Raw genomic sequence first — 19,023 nt, forward strand, 5'->3', positions numbered from 1 at the left:
CGATCCCAGGTCTCCAGAATCAGGCCCTGGGCTGCAAGTGGCACTAAACCGCTGAGCAACCAAGGCTGCCTGGCATCCAATTTTCAATTGCAAATTGTTGCTGAGTTGATTATTAGAAATACAAAATTCCATCAGAAACATTCTTAATCAGTTAGTTCGAAAACTAATTAAAAATTCCTATCATCCTCAATAGGGAAAAACTCAGAGCTTTTCCCCTAAGTTCAGGAACACAACTAGGCTGTTCACTCTCACCACTGCTGTTCAACACAGCACTGGAAGTCCTAACCTCAGCACCAGACAATAAAAAGAAATAAAGGGCGTCCAAATCAGCAAAGAAGTCAAAATCTCAGTCTTTCCAGATGACGTGATATTCTACATGAAAATCCCAAAATGACTCCACGCAAAAATTACTAGAACTGATATAAGAATTCAGCAATGTGTGATATCAAATTAACACACAGAGGGCAGTTGCATTTCTACACAGTAACAATGAGGCAGAAGAGAGAAATCAAGGAAGGGCCTAATTACAATTGAATCAAAACCATCAGATGCCTCGGAATAAACCTAACAAAAGTGATATAAAGGATCTGTACTCAGAAAACTATAGAGCACCTATAAGAAGGATTTTAAGGAAGACATAGAAATGCAAAAATATTCCATGGTCATGGATGGAAGAAGGAATATCGTTAACATGCCTATGCAACCCAAAGCAAACTATACATTCAGTGCAATCCCCATCAAAATACCAAGAGATTTTTCATAGAGTTGGAACAAATCATTCCAAAATTTGTATAGAACCAGAAAAGTCCCTGAAGAGCCAAAGGAATGTTGAAGAAGAGAACCAAAGCTGGTTCCATCACAATTTTGGACTTCAAGCTCTCTTACAAACCTCTAATCATCAAGACAGTGTGGTACTGGCCCAAAACAGAAACAAAGATCAATGGAACAGAAGAGAGACTCAATGGTCAACTAATCTTCAACAAAGCAGGAAAGAATATCCAATGAAAGAAAGTCTCTTCAACAAATGGTGTTGGGGAAATTGAACAGCCACACACAGAAGAATGAAACTGGACCACTTTCTTACACCATATATAAAAATAAACTCAAATTTGAAAGACCTGCATGGGAGACATGATTCCATCAAAATCCTAGAGAAGAAGGCAGGCAGCATTCACTTTCACCTTGGCCACAGTGATCTCTTTCCAAAGGAAAGAGAAAGAAAAGCAAAAATGAACTACTTGGACTTCACCAAGATAAAAGGCTTTTGCACAGCCACAGAAAGAGTCATCACAACTAAAAGGCAATTCACAGAATGGCAGAAGATACTTGCAAATGTCTTATCTTATAGGACTAGTATCCAAAACCTATAAGAACTTATCAAACTCAATGTATAAAGCAAAAAGTCCAGTCAAGAAATGGAGAAAAGACATGAACAGACATCTCTCCAAAGAAAGGAAATGGTCAAGAGACACACGAAATATTGCGCAACATCACTCAGCATCAGGGAAATGCAAACCAAAGCCACAATGAGATACCACCTCATGCCAGTTGGAATGGCTAAAATTAAGAAGTCAGGGAAGGACAGATGTTGGGGAGGATGCAGAGAAATGGGAGCCCTCTTACACTGCTGGTGCGGATGCAAGCTGGTGTAGCCACTCTGGAACAGTATGGAGGTTCCTCAAAAAGTTAAAAATTGAGTTACCCTATAACCCAATAATAGCATTCCTAGGTATTTATGCAAACATAAATGCCTAGTGATTCGAAAGGGCACATGCAACCCAATATATATGGCAGCGATGGCCACAATAGCCAAGTAATGGAAAGAGCCCAGATGCCCATCGAAGGATAAATGAATAGAGAAGAAGTGGTATATCAAAGGATACAATGGATTATTACTCAGTAATACTCAGTATTATTATTACTATTAATAATAATAATTATTATTATTATGCCATTTGCTAGGACATAGATGGAACCAGAGGGTATTATACTAAGCAAAATAAGTCAGGCAGAGAAAGACAAAGAATATACGATCTCACTCACATGTGGAACTTAAGGAATAAATAGATGAACATAGGGGAAGGGAAGGAAAGCTAAAAGAAGATGAAACTTGAGAGGGAGGCAAAGTATAAGATTCTATGGAACAACTGAAGGTTGCAAGAGGAGAGGTGGATGGGGTAAGGGATAACTGTGTGATGGGCATTAAGGAAGGCACTTGAGGTGATGAGCACTGGGTGTACTGGGTGTTGTATGCACCTGATGAGCCACTAAATTCTACCTCTGAAACTAATAAAGCTGAATAAGTAAAAACCAATTTTAAAACACAGACACATCTCTACATTTCTATGTTGCATTTGGCCACTCGTCCCTACAGGGGCCAAGTCTTGTGATCAGGACACCATGGCCCGATAGCTTAAATATGTATGGTTTGACTCTTTACAGTAAAGCTTGCCTCCCCCTCCCTGGATGGTGCTGCTAGCACAGTGGATGCCTGTAACTCTGTAGGTCATCCTGGAGATTAAGGAAGTTAATGGAAAACCCTTGGAGCCATACCTGGGAATATACACCTGCTCCATGACTGCTATTTTTTCCATTTCATCTGCAAATGGAGCAAATTCCACTAATAAATGTTCTCTTTATACTGTCATTATATTCCTTTAATAAATCCAAAGTGATCATGTATGTGGTGTGATTTCATTTGCTAGTATTTTATTTAAGAATTTTAAGTTTCCTGTGTATGACTGACTGTAACCCATGGATTAGCAGATGTGCTTGTCCTGCTTTAGTTTGGGGATTCTTCTTGTCTGATGTGAGTGTTAAAGCTGAAATACACTTTCATGACCTAAGAAACTTTCTTTTTCTAAGCTGAAACACTGTCTGTAACATAGGAATGTTATTTTCCTTGGCCATTTGGCAGTACTCACCCCGACAACTGTGTGCCCCTCACGCCCTTAATGAAGACAGATCTTTGGCCACCTTACTGATTTCTTCTAAGTTGCTGGGTACGTCCCGGTTGTCTACCTCTTCTTAATAGAATTTTGATCACTTTCCCAAAAAAGACATTATTTCACTTACATTTTTAAGTTTTATTAATGTGTAGTTGTATCCATGTTTCCTTATAATTTGTTTTCACGTTAATTTTTAAAATTTAAATTCGATAAATTACCATATAATGTAGTATTGGCTGCAGAGGTAGGAGTCAGTGATGCATCAGTCTTATAGAACACCCAGTGCTCATCACATCACGTGTTCTCTTTAAGGTCCATCACCCAGTGACCCCATCCCCCCATCCCCTCACCTCCAGCAGCCCTCAGTTCATTTTGTATGATTAAGAGTCTCTTATGCTTTGTCTCCCTCTTTGATTTCAACTTGTTTAATTTTTTCCCCTCTTCCACTATGATTCTCTGTTTTGTTTCTTAAATTCAATTATGAGTGAGATCATATAATTCTCTTTCTCTGATGGACTTACTTCACTTAGCATTATACCCTCTAGTTCCATCTATATCATTGCAAATGGTGAGTTTTCTTTTGATTTTATTTTCTTTTTTGAGACTGAGCAGTACTCAATTGAATGAATATATATATATATATGCCACATCTTCTTCATCCATTCATCTATTGATGGACATCTGGACTCTTTCCATAGATTGTATAGATGTGTTTCTTTAGTTTTATTATTAATTGGCTTATGTAATTGGCTGTTCCCATGTTAGGGGCATAAATATTTACAAATGTTAGATCTTCCTGTTAGGTAGACACTTTAATTATGATGCAGTGTCCTTCCTCATCTCTTGGTCTAGTCTTTGGTTTAAAATCTAATTTGTAAAAAAAAAAAAAAAGAAATCTAATTTGTTGTGACGCCTGAGTGGCTCAGCAGTTGAGCATCTGCCTTCAGCTCAGAGTCTGATCCCAGGGTCCCGGGCTCTAGTCCCTCACTGGGCTCCCTGTATGGAGCCTGCTTCTCTCTCTGCCTATGTCTCTGCCCTCCCCATGTCTCTCATGAATAAATAAATAAAATCTTTTTTAAAAAAACAAAGACTGTCTAAAAAAAAAGATTTTTAAAAAAGAGTTAGTAAAATAAGAGATTGATTGAAAAAAGAAAGAGAAAAAAATTAAAATCGAAGCCTAAAGAATTGTGAGGGAAAACCATGAATTCTCTAAGCTATATTCCCCTAGTGCTGGAGTTTTGCAGTTTCCTTCTTCTTCTTCTTCTTTTTTAAAGGCTTTTTAAATTTATTTATTCATGAGAGACACAGAGAGAGACACAGGCAGAGGAAGAAGCAGCAGGCTCCATGCAGGGAGCCCGGGTCTCCTGGATCAGGCCCTAGGCTGAAGGTGGCACTAAACTGCTGAGCCACCCAGGCTGCCCTGGAGTTTTGTAGTTTCAAGGAGATATGAACTTGGCCTTGGCTGGATGTTATTGCTGATCTTCTGGGGGAGGGGCCTGCTGCACTGATCCTCAGGTGTCTGCCCTGGGTGGACTCCCACTGCCCTTGCCAGGGGCCAGGCTCACTAATGTGATCTGGAAAGCTCTAGGTGGCTTTTGTTCCCTGAAGGCCTTCCCAGCCACTATAGAGGAGGAGAGTGAAATGGTCACTTCCCAATCTCCATTCCAGAGCCAGAGCTCAGATCCCCACTGCTCAGTGCCCTCAGGGAAAGCGGTCCATCACTCCTGTCCCCAGGGTCCCCGTGGACATTCTGTACTCTTCCGCATGGGACCCGGCATTTCTACCTCAGGAACGTGACCTCATTTTGAGTCCCCAAACCCTGCAGACTGTTGCGGTGCATACGTGGACACCGCTCCTCCTGGGGGAGGAAGGGAGGTCTTCCAGTTCTGCTGTTGCTGGGCCCCTGCTCAGAGGAGGCTTCCAGGACTGTGCCCCAGTTCGTGGTTCATGGTCACCCGGAGCTGAGAGCCCACTCCTGGCCTCAGTGGTTGCAGGCAGCTTCCCTGCTCCCAGGCCTGAAACTGGGCCGCCCTCAGGCACCCCCATCTTTCTGTGACCATGGGGACCCTGAGACCACAAATCCTACCCAGGATCATGCCCCCGCTTCATCACCTGAGCACCTTTCAGGCAGGGATGCCCCTCATCTGAGCGTACTTCTAAACGTTCTGATGTTGCGTTCTGCGGCTCCATCACTCCCCGGAGCCCCTGCTGGACACTGCCCCCCACCTTGGGTATAGCTTCCCATGTAGCACCTTGGATTCCCTTCCCCGCACCTCCTACCTTGCAGAAGGTATTTGTAGAGTTGCAGCTATTCTCTTCTTGCATCTCTGGTTGAGGTCACCGGGGTTCAGAATGATGTCATACTGATCTAGCTGGATCCCTGGGACCAGATGGAACTAAGGTCTCCTCCTCCTCCACCATCTTAGACTTTCCTGTAATTTTTAAAAAATATTTTATTTATTTATTCATGAGAGACACAGAGAGAGGCAGAGCCATAGGCAGAGGGAGAAGCAGGCTCCATGCAGGGAGCCCGATGTAGGACTTGATCCCAGGACCCCAGGATCACGCCCTGAGTGGAAGGCAGATGCCTAACCACTAAACCACCCTGGTGTCTCGACTTCCCTGTAATTTTTAATGTTCTTTCTTATCTGTATTTATTACTTGATCCTTTTCCTAATGACAATTACGTAGAATTTCAACTTTTTAACGCATCCGTATTTTGCATTTGATTGAAGTATTTTTAATTTTAATTTTTAAAAAAGATTTTATTTATTTATTCATGAGAGACGCATAGAGAGAGAGGCAGAGACATAGGCAGAGGGAGAAGCAGGCTCCCCTTAGAGAGCCCAATGTGGGACTCGATCCCTGAACTCTAGGATCACGCCATGAGCTGAAAGCAGAGCTCAACCCCTGAGCCATCCAGGCGTCCGGATTGGTGTATTTTTTAAATCAACCTTTGATTTTTCTGATTAAATCTCCTTTTTTATTGTCAATCATTTGATTGCACAGAAGTTAGGGGTAGTTCTGAGGCCTCGAGCATACACCTTGGCTCTGAGGCTGAAGTGGTTGGGTTATTGTTCTCTATAACAGGAGGTCAGGGGATGGTGGTGGCTGCGTTCGCCGCAAGGGCTCAGCACAGTCCCGGGGCTCCCACGTTCCCAATCTTTGTGCTCCACCATCCTGAGCATGGGGTCTGGTCCTCCTGCTTGTCCCTTTTGGTCCAAGTTGGCTGTGGCTTCAGACAGCAGCCTACAGGGAGGATCGCGACGAAAGGCAAAGGGCAGTCTCTCTTGACCGAAGGCTGTCTTTCCGGGTCTGAAGACCCTCCCTCCCATTCAGCGCAGGTCAGTCCGCAGGCAGCTGGAAGACTGGACCCCACCCCTGAGCTTTCTAGGTGGCCTTGTGCAAAACTGTGTGGACAGCACCCCCTGGTGGACAGAGCAGCAGCGGCAGCCGCCCGCAGCCAGGGGTCCCAGCCCCGCCTTCCTGCACCTCAGGGAGCAGGTGTTTCCTGGACACTTGGAGGGAGGACAGCACGGCCCGGCCCCGGGCCCGCCCGGGACAGCTCTGCTGCGGCCACAGTCAGGCCTGAGAGAGGCTGTTCAGGATCCTGCTTACGTTCCGAGGTCTCAGGGCATATCACACACACCTGTCCCCTGGTTTTCTCACCTGTCCAGCAGGGGGTGGGTTATGGGATAGAGTCTGAGGCCCTTCTGGCTCTGGCATCCTGGGATCTAGGTCAGGATGGACCTGAACTGGCTCCCCGTTACCTCTCTGACCTCAGTCTCCTACCTGTCTTTCCTGGGCTCACATTTGCATCAGCCACAGGACCCCTTGCTCCTGGAACAGGCCAGGCAGGGTCCCCCCACATGAGGGCCTGACAGAGGCTATCATATGGGCCAGGAAAGTGATTCCCCAGATACCCAGGGCTAGTCCTCACCTCCTTCCAGTCCTTTCTAGAAGTCTGCTTCATGATGAAGCCTGTCCTGATCTCTGGGTGTAACCTGGAAACCACACTCCCAGGTCCTGAGCCCCTCATCCTGCTCTCTCTTCCAGAGCCCTGCTCACCTCACTTCCTGTGGTTACCATGCACTGCCTTTCCTCTCCTAATACAGTGGGGAAGGCAGAGAGTTTGCTGGGTGCATTGGTGCATGTAAGCACTGGGAGCAGGGGCTGGTACACAGTAGGAGCTCACAGTAGGGCTGGCACACAGTAGGATTGGCACATTCTAGGAGCTCATAAGCTTATCGTGGGAGGAATCTTTTGGGTTGGGGGCTGACGGGTCCACCTAAACAGCTCACACTCAGTGCATGAATGTGGTTGTGCTGCTGTGACCAGACAGGATTTCAGGATCCTGTGGCCCATGAGCTGCCCTGTGGGGAGAGGGAGAAGGGGTCGAGGGCTCCTGGGGAGAACCCAGCACAGCTTGGCTGCTGTCACTCACTGAGTCCACACTGGCACTTGATTGCCCCTGATCAGTGATTCTCAGTGGGATCCATGGAGCATCAGCTGTGAGAGATGCTCTTTAATATAGGGGGTGGGAGCAAGGTCAGATAAATATGGAAATGCTACAGACCAGATCCCTTCTGAGATATTTACAGTCCATACTCTAGGGGGACCATCACTTTAATGCTATAATCTGCTTTTTGCCACATGTATGGCCACAGGATTCACATTCCTTGTTTCTCCTTCAAAGCGAAGGCCCTATGGAGCTCCTGCTAACCCGCAGGCCCTCTGGGAGCTGGGCAGTGGGAAGGCCGTGGAGCAGAGTTCGGCAGGCAGGGCCTCTGAGCCGGGCCTGGAGTCTAGAACACCTGACGGTAAGTCTGGGCAGAGCCTGAGGCCCTTCATCTCTGGTGATGCCTGTGGAGGAACCCCAGGGTGTTCCGGGTGCAGTGAGTTTCTTACATCTAGCTGAGTGTCCAGAGGAGGATTGTCCCAATTCCACCCCAAAGCTTTTGGAAGCAGAATCGGCCTCACATCAGCACATGTGCATCAGCACCCACTGCCTGGAGGCCCGTGTGGAGCCTGAGGACACAGGATGGAAAGTCTGTCCTTGGGCTCAGGAGCCTGGATTTCCTGGGGAGGCCCCTGACGTCACCTCCAGGCAGTCAGAAACCCACAGTCTGGGAGGACGGAGGTCGTGGTCCTGCTGCTGGTGTGCGTGTTCATGATGCTCATGGGGCCTCTGACCCGGATCTGCCCACATTCCTGGCTCCCAGGGGCCGTGTTCTCCTGGCCTGAACCTGGGTCAGCATGGCCTGGCTCTGTCTCCCTCCTGTGGGCTTTCCTGGGGCTCCCCTCTACCCTCTGGACTTGTTCTCAGGATGACAGACCAGGACCTGGCAGCTGCTGAGTCATGCTGTCACCCAGGTGTTCAGACACCTGTCCTCAGAGTCCATCCTCTTGGGGCTGGGCCCTGTGACCCGCAATCCCCATGCTTAGGGGGGCCATGCTGTGGCCCTGGATCAGGGAGCTGGATGGGGACCTCGAGGGAGTGGGCTGTCTCTCCTCTGTCCTGCTGGTTCCCCTCCCCCATGTGAGGTTCCCACCTCCCTGACCCCCTGGAGGCCTGTGAGGAGAGGCCTGGACCCAGCAAGGAGTCCTCGGGCTCCCTCCCTCCCCCATGCCTCCTACCAGGCTGTCACTCCTGGGGAACATTCATGCATAAGGAGCCTGTTTTCTCATTTGCAGTGAACTCAGGGCCCTTGCAGGGCATCTGCTGACACCCTTGGAGGTGCTCATGCAGACTCCGGAGCAGGAATCCCCCCGCCCCTGGAGCAGCCTCCTCTGGTCACAGCTGCCTGGGCCTCAGTCAGGAGCAGAGACAGGGCCACAGGCCTACTTGGCAGGACGTCTCCATGGCAGTTGGGTCGGCGGCTGCCAGGTGGCACTGGTGCCCGGTGCTCAGGGCGGGAGTGGGGTGGGGTGGCAGAGAGGTGCGCAGGGAGGCCTGGGGGTGCAGGTGCTGCTGGGGGAGCGGGGCCACGGAGACTCTCCCTTTCCTCCCACACCACCAGGGGGGCCCATCCGGTGGGGAGCGCCAGGGTAACTGGGGGGGGGGTCGCAGGTGGCCAGGGGGCAGCAGTACAGACATAAAGGTGCAGCCAAGAGCCTGGGATGAGGAGCCCACTTGGAAGGGGACACTCTGGACTGGAAGGAGACAACCAGATAGAGACACTCTTAGAGGAGGGACCAAGATCTGGGGACCCTGAGGGCACCTCCTGCCTGGTCCCCACATGAGGACTCAGAGCTGTGACCCTTCCTGACCTCCCCTGAGGGCTCTGTGACCGTGGGCAAGTCACCCAGCTTCCCTGTGCCTCCTGCTGACTCCAGTGTGGTCGCTGACGGGACTGACCTCATCAAGCTGTTTGCAGGATTAAATGCAAATCCAGAGGAATCGGTGCCTGCTTTATGTCCTCACAAGTCATACCTAATTTATAGAGGGGGTCCAGGGGCCTGGCTGGCTCCGTCAGAAGAGGGGGTGATTCTAGATCTGGGTGGTGGGTTCGAGCCCACACTGGACGTAGGGCCTACTTCAAAAAAAGGAGTCTGAAGCTGGCAAACTTAATTTTAAAAAATCATTGTCACTGAGAAAATAACGTGCCCTGTTCCCTCTGGCAGGAGCTCCTGACGATGAAGCTCATGTTACATGATTGAAAGTGGGGGCAAGTGTTTCCAGCACAGAGCCTCCTTCCCCCCGTGTCCGCAGCCCCCTGCTCCAGGGGAGCCCGTCCCATGTGCTCCCAGTTCCCAGGGGCCGCTGTGTTTTATCACAGCTACACCGCGTGGATGACCTGCTGCCTCAGGACTGTCTGTACCACTAGGTAACATCAATGCAAACGAGGGTCCTGATCTCAGAGATGTGGGCAGGGGGGGGACCTGTGCCCGAGGGTTCCTGTGGAGCGGGAGCCTGCACGCCTCCCCGAGGACAATCACTTGTAGTTCTCAACTTTTTGGCATTTAACTCCATATTTGTAAATAAATTTCTTTTTAATAAATAATGATGTTCTATTAGTATTTTCAGATCAATTGCAGATACCATGCATGTATTTCCATCATAGAGATGAGGATTTTCCTTTCATGACTCTCACCCTCCTCCATCCAACTAACAGATATATGGCATTTTCTTTTTGATTAAAGTGTTAGCATTTATGTTCTATAATTTTATTTTTTTATTCATTTTTTAAGATTTTATTCATTCATTAGAGACACACAGAAGGAGGCTGAGGCATAGGCAGAGGTAGATGCAGGCTCCTTACGGGGAGCCTGATGTAGGACTTGATCCCAGGACCTGGGATCCTGACCTGAGGTGAAGGCAGATGCTCAACTACTGAGCTGCTCAGGCATCCCTAAAATCTATAATTTTATAAAGAGCTAAACTATATAGCATTTATTAGAGGCTTGACACTGTTCTGAGATTTACAAAATCATGAAACCTGTAAGGGGCAGGCTTCTAGGGAGGGAGGGGTCCTTTCACCCCCGTGTAGGAAGGTCTTGTGGGTTTGGTAACAGAAGGAAGCATCCCACGTGAGGTCCCAAGGCTCTAAGGGTCACGGGCGGAGGCCCCTGGGCAGGACAGAGCTGGTGTCCTGAATGGTGATGGTGCCAAAGGCTCTGCTCCCAAACAAATCCCATGTAGGACAGACACCTCAGTCCTGGTAGGGTTTGCCTTGGATCACTGCGTCCAAGCAAAAATAGTGGGGGGTCTGTGGGTGCTGAGACCCCACCCCAGCGGCTGACCCTCGGAGCACAGGTCACTCTGTTGCCCCATACTTGTTCTAGCGCTTGTAGGCAGCAGGTACATTCTGACTTCTCTCCCATCCCCACCCATCCGATGGCCTCACAGGGATCATTCACTCCAGGGTTTCATGTCCTTTCTCTCTGGTGGGTGAAGACCCAGGGCCCCTGTGGGGGAGGATGTTCTGATTCACCCTGACGTCTTCTCCCTGGACGAGGGCTTCAGGCTCCTGTGGGGAAAAGCAGAGGGGAGCTGGCTGAGGGAGGGAGTTTCTACCCTCGGGGCTGCCAGTCCCCAGGTCAGGCCTGTTTCTGAGGGGACAGTAGGAAATGGAGAGGCAGGAGGGGGCTCCTGGGAACCTGGTCTAGTAGCCAAGCCAGCAGGTTCCTGAGGCGGGAGGGCTCTCCTCCAAGGACACTGTGGGTCAAATAGGAGTCTCCTGGGCCCTGGGATGTGCTGGCCCCGCACATCCGTGACTCCCCCAGCGAGTCCTGAAGCAGCTCCACGTCCCCACTGTGCGGAGAGCTCGGGGGCTCAGGGCCGTGCAGCCATGTGTCCGGGGGACACGCAGGGAAGGGGTGGGAGGGTGAGACGCAGCCTCACTGTGTCTGGTCCTAGAGCCCGGGCTCCCCTGGGGGCGGACTGTGGCACCTGCTCCTCCAGGAGGGTTTCTAGTCTGAAGCCACTGTCAGCACAGAAGTCATGTTGCCCTGCCTTTGTCCTCGGGCTCAGGGTCCTGAGCTCTCTGCCCACCAGGGAGCTGTTTCTGGGTGGGTTAGGAAGTATTCAGATTGTTCAAGAGTGAGACAAGCAACCCCTGCCTGCCTGGGGCTGGAGACACTGGGCTGTGGGTGATTCAGCCAGTGTGGCGGGTAGCTGTGATCTGCAAAGGGCTGGATGTCAGAAGCTTCGAGATTGCAACCACAGGCTTGTATCCTCTACTTGCGGGTGTGAGAATGAGAGAGGCTGCCCTGGGTCAGGCCTGGCCTCCCTCCCCCTCAGTGTGGCACCTCAAGGTCTGCCAGGGACTTGGGTCAGGAAAGACCAGTGGCCTAGAGCTGTAAAAAGTCCCTGGTGCTGGGCCAGCATGGAGGGCGAGCTGGCTGACCTTCCAGGGTCCTTGCCCAGCAGGTCCTCGGGGCTCCCTGAGGGCCCACAACCCCACCCCAAGCTGTGGTTTCCACAAGCAAACAGTCCTCACCCCAGGAGGGCTTGGCCAGGGCTGTGGGGATGGGGACGGGGACGGGGACCGGGACGGGGGCAGAGCCACTGGTTGCCCCTCCCCTTGAAGTGACCAGGGACTGAAATGTCCAGGTCTGGACTCCAACCCAGGGGTTTGTACCCACAAGGCTCAGGGACGACCTGGGAAGGAATCTCCCAACAGTGGGTAGGAGCGGGGGCAGGGCTGAGGGCTCTCTGGTCTGAAGGTGCAGAGCGGGTCGGGGGAGCCCAGAGTGGATGTGGGGACTTGCAGGAGGACACATGGTGGGACAGGACAGGCTGCAGAGCCTGTGGCAGGAGGAGCCCATCCTTCTGCACCCCTGCCTGTGTCGGAGTGTGGGCCCATGGCCGGCAGAGCCTCCCAGGGAAGTGCTGGTTGGGGTGCTGCTCCTGGGGGGCTGTGCCCTGTGTGTGGGGGCAGGGCGGGCCCGAGGGTGCAGACAGAGCCCTGGGGTGCCAGCAGGACGGACAGCAGAGCCCGAGGCTGAGGGGGAGCCCAGGGACACAGGTCAGGAGCCCTAGGGGTTCAGACTGGGGAGGTGAGACCACCAGGCTGCTTGTGAGCTCAGGGTCGGGGCTTCTCCAGCACCGGGGCTCCTAGACGGGGCTGTTCCTACATTTGCTCTGCAATGATCTCCTGAGCCCACTGCAGGAGCTGAGGTAACAGGAGAGACCTGAATGGGCTAATCTACTGGACAGTGAGGTCCCAGGGCTAACAGTTAGCCCCGCCCTTGGGGTGTGGAAGAGCCCAAGGTCTCTTGAGTGACGTCTTTCATCCTCTCTTCCTCTATGTTCTAGATGCTTCCCCTGCCTCACTGTAGGCCCAGATGGATCCAGCAGGGAGGCAGCCTGCCATGGGCCCCTGTTCAGGGGACCCCCAACTGGGCGGGGCCTCCTGGCTCCTGGGACTCACCAGCCTCCTCCTCAGTGAGTGGCCCGGGCTCCCGGGGAGGGAGGACCCCCGGGCGGGCAGGGAGGCAGGAGCTGCGGGGCTGTCTGGTGTCTCTGGGGAGGAGCAGAGGAAGCAGCCCTGTGATATGGAGCACACGCGGTGCGTCTGGTTTCCAGCCCCGGGGGCAGCGGAATGAACACAGGAGCTTCTGGCGGAGGCCAGGCTGGGAGCCCTGACCCTGGCTGCCTGGCTGCAGGACGGAACCCCCAGCAGAGGTGAGGCCAGGGGAGCCCGCAGCCCCCTGGGGAGAGGGATGGAGGAGACCAAGCGGGGGCTGTTGGGAACCAGGGTGGGGACGGGCACCCCCTGGCCTGCGATGCTCAGGGGACCGGGCAGCCCCTGCAGCTGCTGTGCCCGGGCGGGGCCGACCCAGAGCCCAGGGCTGAGCTGGAGAAGAAAGCAGGTGTCCTCTGGCTCCTGGGGCGACATGGCCCCTGACTATGGTGACATTCTGTTGGAAAAGGAAGGAAAGGCGGCCTCCAGAATTCAAGGGGTCTGTGCCTCTGCTGCATGTGAGACTGTGCCTGGAACAGGAGACTGAGGACAGGGGCTCCAGGTGGGGGTACCCTGGGGGGTCAGGAGGGAAGCAGAGGGGGCCCCGAAAGGGGACTGAAAGAAGGTCTGTGCTAACCAGAGTGGGATTTTCCAGTTCTTACTTCATCAGACCACCTGCTTCCTTTTTTTTTTTTTTAAGATTTTGTTTATTTATTCATAGAGACACAGAGAGAGAGAGAGAGACAGAGAGAGAGAGAGAGACAGAGACACAGGCAGAGGGAGAAGCAGGCTCCATGCAGGAAGCCCGATGTGGGACTCCAACCCCGGGTCTCCAGGGTCACACCCCAGGCTGGAGGCCAGGCTAAACCCCTGCGCCACCAGGGCTGCCCAGACCACCTGCTTCTTTGTAACAAAGTAAATGAGAACGAAAGAGAACGCAGTAAGATACAGAGAATTGTATCCAGGGCAGGTGCTTTGCAGGACAGCATGTCAGGCCTAGACCTCCTCCTGCACGGGGTGTCAGAGGGGAGTGAGTGTGTACGAGGTGACAGAGGAGGAGCCCTTGAGGCTGAGGAGGAATCAGGTGTCAGTGTCCTGGCTGGCCGAGGCAGGGACAGCATGGATACCTGTCCTGGGGACCGGTGGCCAGGTGAGTAAGGGGTGCTGGGCCCCATGTGGGGTCCCCAGGCCTGGAGAGAAGCCATAGGGACTGGGTAAAGGCCAGGAAGGGAATCTCCAACAGGTGAGCAGCTCCTTTCTGCAGAAATGCTCTCGGTACGGATGGTAAATGTGCCAGAGCTGTTGGTCCGAGTCCCCTGCACTTCATCCTCTCCCTGTTGGGGGTCAGGACCCTGCAGGTGAGCGAGGTCACATGACCTGGTCAAGGGGACGCTGCCCTGGGACAGGAGTGATTCCAGCATAGCTTCACACTCATGCACTCTCCTGCCTTCCAGGAGTCATGGAGCACATGGGAGGGATTTAATGGCAAGATGGGTTCTGGGCTTTTCTCCTTCATTCCTCCTGGAAACCACCCTCACTTCCTGTGCCCTCTGCCCTAGGCGTCTGCAGCACTGGCACCCAGGGTTCTGAAGCCCATGGTTCTGGAGTTGAGGATTCTGGAAACCCCGTTTCTCTGAAGGGGATGCAAGGAGCTTCTGTGTTGTTTCAACTGCTCAGAAACCCAGACTTGCCTGCAGGAGTCGAGCTGGAGAAGATGACCTGGGGGATCTCCTCCGGGGCAAACTACACAACCCTGCTGCAGGTCTCCCCTGGGGCACACGATCCAGAATGGGTCAACTTCCAGGACAAGTTCCAGAAGAGGGTCCATGTGCTCAACATTACGACCCTGAGGATGAACAACCTGACCCCGGAGGACACTGGGCTGTACCGGGCTCGGGGCTTCTACTCCAGAGGAAGACAATACGACCAGGATTTCCACCTGACTGTGTATGGTGTGTAGGCCCCTCCCCCAGCCCCAGAGCTCACCTCCTTCCTCTGTCCCTGTAGGGTCCCCGCGCCCGGCTCACAGGGCTCCCCCCAGATCCCAGCCTTCAGACTCTCTCTTCTCCCCTGGAATCAGATGCAGGGTGTTCGCCACAAATGCAGGCAGAGCTGAGAGTCACCCCAGGGATGGAATCACTTTGGTGCTTCAGGAGGGGAACCCCTTTGGGGGGAAGTAGGGATTTTGCCTTAACACTACTGTCCCCACAGGACTCAGGGTCCTCAGGCTGTCCCTTAGCTGTCTGTGCCGCTGGGACAGGTGAGGACACCTCAGGGGCTCACCACACCCCACCTGAGGGTCCTACTGTGCAGTCGGGCAGGAGTCCGACCCCAGAGCCTGTGCCCTGAGGTCCGGGTGTGGGCAGGGCTGTGCTGGTCTCTGGAGGCTCTGGGGAGAATCCATTTCTTTTCCTGTCCCCCCTTCTGGTGGCACCTGTATCCCCTGAGTCCTGGCCCCTTCCTCCACCTGCACAGCCAGCACTGCTGGGATGAGTCCTGCTGCAGAGGGAGCATTGCAGCCTCAGGCTGAGAGATTTGCAAGACCGATTAGGAGTCTGTCCCTTGTTTTTCGGGGGGACCTCGAGTTCAGTGCATATTCCTACCATATAGGGTGTCTATTCCTAGGGACCACACTGTGTCCCCCACTGCAGCTCCTCTGCTGAGAACCTGGGCTAATCTCTAAGGCCCTGATCAGGCCAGTGACTTCTGTACCAGGGGTATGGGGTCCTGACACCATCCCAGCAGGAGAAGATGGGCAGGGTCTACCAAGTTAAATTCTCCTGTTCCAACTTCTCCTTCTTCTATGGGACACCCCGCTTTCGTACAGTTAATGGAGTTTGGGTAGGTGGTTGCTGGACCAAATTTCTCCATTGAGATTTTTAAGAATTGCTCAGTCTAGTGAAATCCCATAGAGCTGACTCAGTGGCAACATCCTTATGGCACCTGCTGTAGTTTTGGTCACTTCTGTTCTATTTGTAATATGCTTTCACCATCCTGAGGGGAAGGAAACCAGAGCTTCAGGGAGATTCCAGAGGACGAAGCCTGAGCTGTGATGTTCTCTGCACACGTGACGCTCTGTCCTCTTGTTCCTCCTGCCCCAGAGCCCCTGCCCCTTCCCCAGATCTGGGCCAAGGATCGGTTCATCACCCCAGGCTGGTGCAATGTCACCGTGAAGTGTGACACCATGGGAACCAGGGAGGACCTGACCCTGTCCTGGGAGAGGAAGAGACTCCCCAGGGAACTGGAACAACGAGTGGCCCCAGGACCAGCTCCCAACCCCTGGACCCTGGCTCTGAGCCTGCCCCTCAGCCAGCCCAGCGCCAGCCTCACCTGTGTGCTCAGCAACCAAGAGGACCAGAGAACTGTCACCTTGGACCTTGGGGACATCTGTGGTCACGGTGAGTGCATCCTGCAGAGGGGAGGGGCTCCTGGTGCTCAGGCAGCCCTGGGTGAGGCTTCTCGGGTCTGTCCCCTTGTTTATGGCACCACCCTCCACCTGGTCACCCCATCCAGAGTCTGGCAGGCACATCCATCTGCTTCTGCCCTTGGGTGTTGCTCCCGGTCTCCTCTACCCCCACCCTCACCCCTGCTGGTCCAGGAAGCACCCAGCACGGACCTCTGCCCACCCTCATCCATCATTCCCTGTGTCCAGGGTGGTTTTCAGGAGGGGAGTTGGGGGGTGTCAGGGGTCTGTGCCACCAGACGGGGTATGAGCCAGCGACTCCTTCAGGGTTGAGGGCTGGGGGCTCCTCTGCCCAATTGTGGGCTGGTGGACACAGGTCACCCCACCTGTTGGCCTGGATCCCGGATGTGTCCTGCTGTCCTCAGCCTCCAACCTCTGGTCAGGCTCCTCTCTCTTCCCTCAGCCCTTCCAGGTCAGGATCCTCACTCCCCCTACTCCCATCCAGGGACCCCTTGGCTCCAGCTGGCTCTGGGCCCTGACACCCAAGCAGTCCCCGGGGCTGCCGCTGGGGGCAGGTCAAGCATGAAGAGAGTCTGACCCGGGGGTCTGGGCCTCAGGGGCTCAGGCCCCGCAGGAGCTGCTGCCGTCCTGCCCTCACACCTGCATCCTCTCAGGAGCCGCCAGGGGCCCCCACACTGAGAGTGAGGCTCTGCGCCAGGATGAGCCTCCTCTGCAGCCCCAAGCCCTGGACGGCAGCGGCCACGTCTGCTTCTCCTTGAATTCCTGTCCCAACTCGGCCTCGGGCTGTTTGCTCACAGTCTGTGTTTCCCTGAGTGAATGAGAGACCCGGTGCCCCATGTGCCCCCTCGGCCCTCCCACCTCCTCCACCAGCAGCTGGAGCCCCGCTGTCTCAGTATCCCCGATCCCAGGGAAACTAATCGCTCAGGGACACAGTGGACCCTCTGGAAAGAGGCCCCTGCCTCCCTCGCATCCTCCTACCTGGCTCCTCCCTCTTGGTCCTCCTCCCACCTGCCCCAGTGGGTGCTGGAGCTCCAGGGCTGGCAGGTGCCCCCCTCCCTGTTCATGGCCCTCCTTCCTGGAAGGCGGCACCCACCCTGCCTGTCTGCTCCCTGCACTCCTCCCTCAGGATGAGGTTTCTCATCACCTCCTCCAGGAGGCCCTCCCTGACCACGTGTGTACAGGCTGGGAGCTCCTGTGCCCTGGGATGGCTCTGGCTGGCTCCCTCTGGCACCTTCTCACCCTCCTCCCACTGAGGTGTCCTCAGGGGTGGGCACCGTGTCCTGTTCCTCTCAGCACCTGGGTCCCAAGCAGGAGCTCGGGAAGTGTTGAGTGAAAGCACCTGCCTTGCTGCTCCCTCCTCAGCTTCTGAGCAGGTGCCTTCAGACGTGTCCACGTACGTGCTGGGCAATGGGCGTCTGTTCTTCTCTCAGTCCTTAACCTTCTCCATCTCTCTGTGGAGGGAAGCAGATCCACAGGGACAGGCTGATGCCTCCCAACTACCCAGCGTCCTGGGGACTGTTGTGGTCCTGCTGCTGATCCTGGGAGCTGGACTGTTCCTCTGGAGGACACGAGTGAAGAAGAGCCTGGAGCCTGGGAGAGGCAGGTTGCACTTCTCCTCCCTGTGCCCACACACCTCCCTCCCCTGGACCCTGGGCTCCCTTCCTCCTGCCTTTACTGCTCAGGGGATGTCCCTGCAGGAGGCTGGTGGGGGCGGCCATGGCCTTGGGGTCATGGAGGGGAGGGTACAGGTTTCCAGGGCTCAGACTTCAGCTCCCTCTGTGTATGACCCAGGTGCAGGGTCGCAGGAGGAGCATAGGGATCCCGATAGTGGCATCTACTATGCAGAGCTGAGCCAGCAGGGGTCTGGAGACAGCAGGGACAAGGTGAGGCTGGGAGAGGGGCCAGTCTGGGTCCTCCCTGATCCCTGTGTGCCTGGGTATGTGCTTGTCAATTCACGTCATCCACAGGGTCTGACCACTGTATCCTGGAACCCTTTCAGGACAACACAGTATTAGCTACGAAATTCATCTCGGGACCCATGCAGTGCTGAGTGATTAGGGGAGGTCATGTCAGCAGCACTGGGTCTGTGGGGGTCCTGTTGGGGCTTTCCGTCTGTCTGCTGTTGCAGGACCCTCTGTCTGCATTCCAGGGTAGAGGTGCAGCACATCTGGAAGGGAACAAGCCTCTCACTACTGTCTACAGTGAGGTCCGCAGGGCAGGCGTGGCCCTGATGAGGATTTAATTGGAAGAAGCCGGAGAATCCCGCCCTCCGGGGACAGCTGTCTTGGGAGCATGATGCCTGCAGCTCTGGTCCCACCTCTTCCTCCTCTGACTCCTCTGGTGAGGGACTGGCTGGTCCAAGCATCAGTTAGTGTCTATGCTAAGTGGTTCTGCACACGTTTGCGATTAGACATCTGTAGGTCTTTCAAGAGGGGAAACTGAGTAAATAAATTGACAGAAACATGTGTCATGAGTGCTCAGGCCCAGCCACCTGGCACCCCTTGAGAAACTCTCCTCCTCACCCTTTATACATCAAACTGCCTTTCAGACCCTCACCCCTGGGACCAACCTTTGTGACTCACAACATCCCACCTCCAGCTGAGTCTCGAACTCAGTCCACACTCAGTTATGTGCGGAGAGCTATTCAGAGACGCCATGAATCCGTAATGGTCAGCCCTTCTCTGGGGACGTGCCGTCTGTGCATTCCTCTCCGTGGTTCATCCCCCTGACCTGTTGCCCCTTC

General features: G+C 53.7%; 2 protein-coding genes across 9 annotated transcripts in view; both read left to right on the plus strand.

The window, feature by feature from the left end:
• The window catches only part of LOC140635419 (SLAM family member 8-like), a 74,440-nt gene that overhangs the window by 11,929 nt on the left and 43,488 nt on the right, over positions 1–19,023 (plus strand). The window lies entirely within an intron of this gene.
• LOC140635416 (SLAM family member 9-like) lies at positions 11,939–18,745 on the plus strand. Of its 8 annotated transcripts, none has more exons than XM_072830062.1 (7): positions 11,939–12,076; positions 12,709–12,837; positions 14,416–14,808; positions 15,958–16,254; positions 17,745–17,879; positions 18,072–18,163; positions 18,430–18,745. In XM_072830062.1, exons 2-7 carry the CDS (start codon positions 12,738–12,740, stop codon positions 18,520–18,522), a joined length of 1,110 nt encoding a protein of 369 aa, XP_072686163.1. In that variant the 5' UTR covers positions 11,939–12,076; positions 12,709–12,737; the 3' UTR covers positions 18,523–18,745. The 8 variants fall into 8 exon arrangements, with proteins under 8 accessions (XP_072686163.1, XP_072686164.1, XP_072686162.1 ...); XM_072830063.1 differs by having other exon boundaries at positions 17,748–17,879; XM_072830061.1 differs by lacking the exons at positions 11,939–12,076; positions 12,709–12,837 and adding an exon at positions 13,618–14,006 and having other exon boundaries at positions 18,078–18,163; positions 18,435–18,745.

This window comes from Canis lupus, chromosome 6, assembly GCF_048164855.1.
Source record: "Canis lupus baileyi chromosome 6, mCanLup2.hap1, whole genome shotgun sequence".
NCBI lineage: Eukaryota > Metazoa > Chordata > Mammalia > Carnivora > Canidae > Canis > Canis lupus.

Coding starts and splice junctions, on each gene's coding strand:
- LOC140635416 (XM_072830057.1), top strand. CDS start 13,844: ATGTCAGGCCTAGACCTCCTCCTGCACGGGGTGTCAGAGGGGAGTGAG. Junction 14,809..15,957: donor TTTCCACCTGACTGTGTATG/GTGTGTAGGCCC, acceptor CTCCTGCCCCAG/AGCCCCTGCCCCTTCCCCAG. Junction 17,880..18,071: donor GAGCCTGGAGCCTGGGAGAG/GCAGGTTGCACT, acceptor TGTATGACCCAG/GTGCAGGGTCGCAGGAGGAG.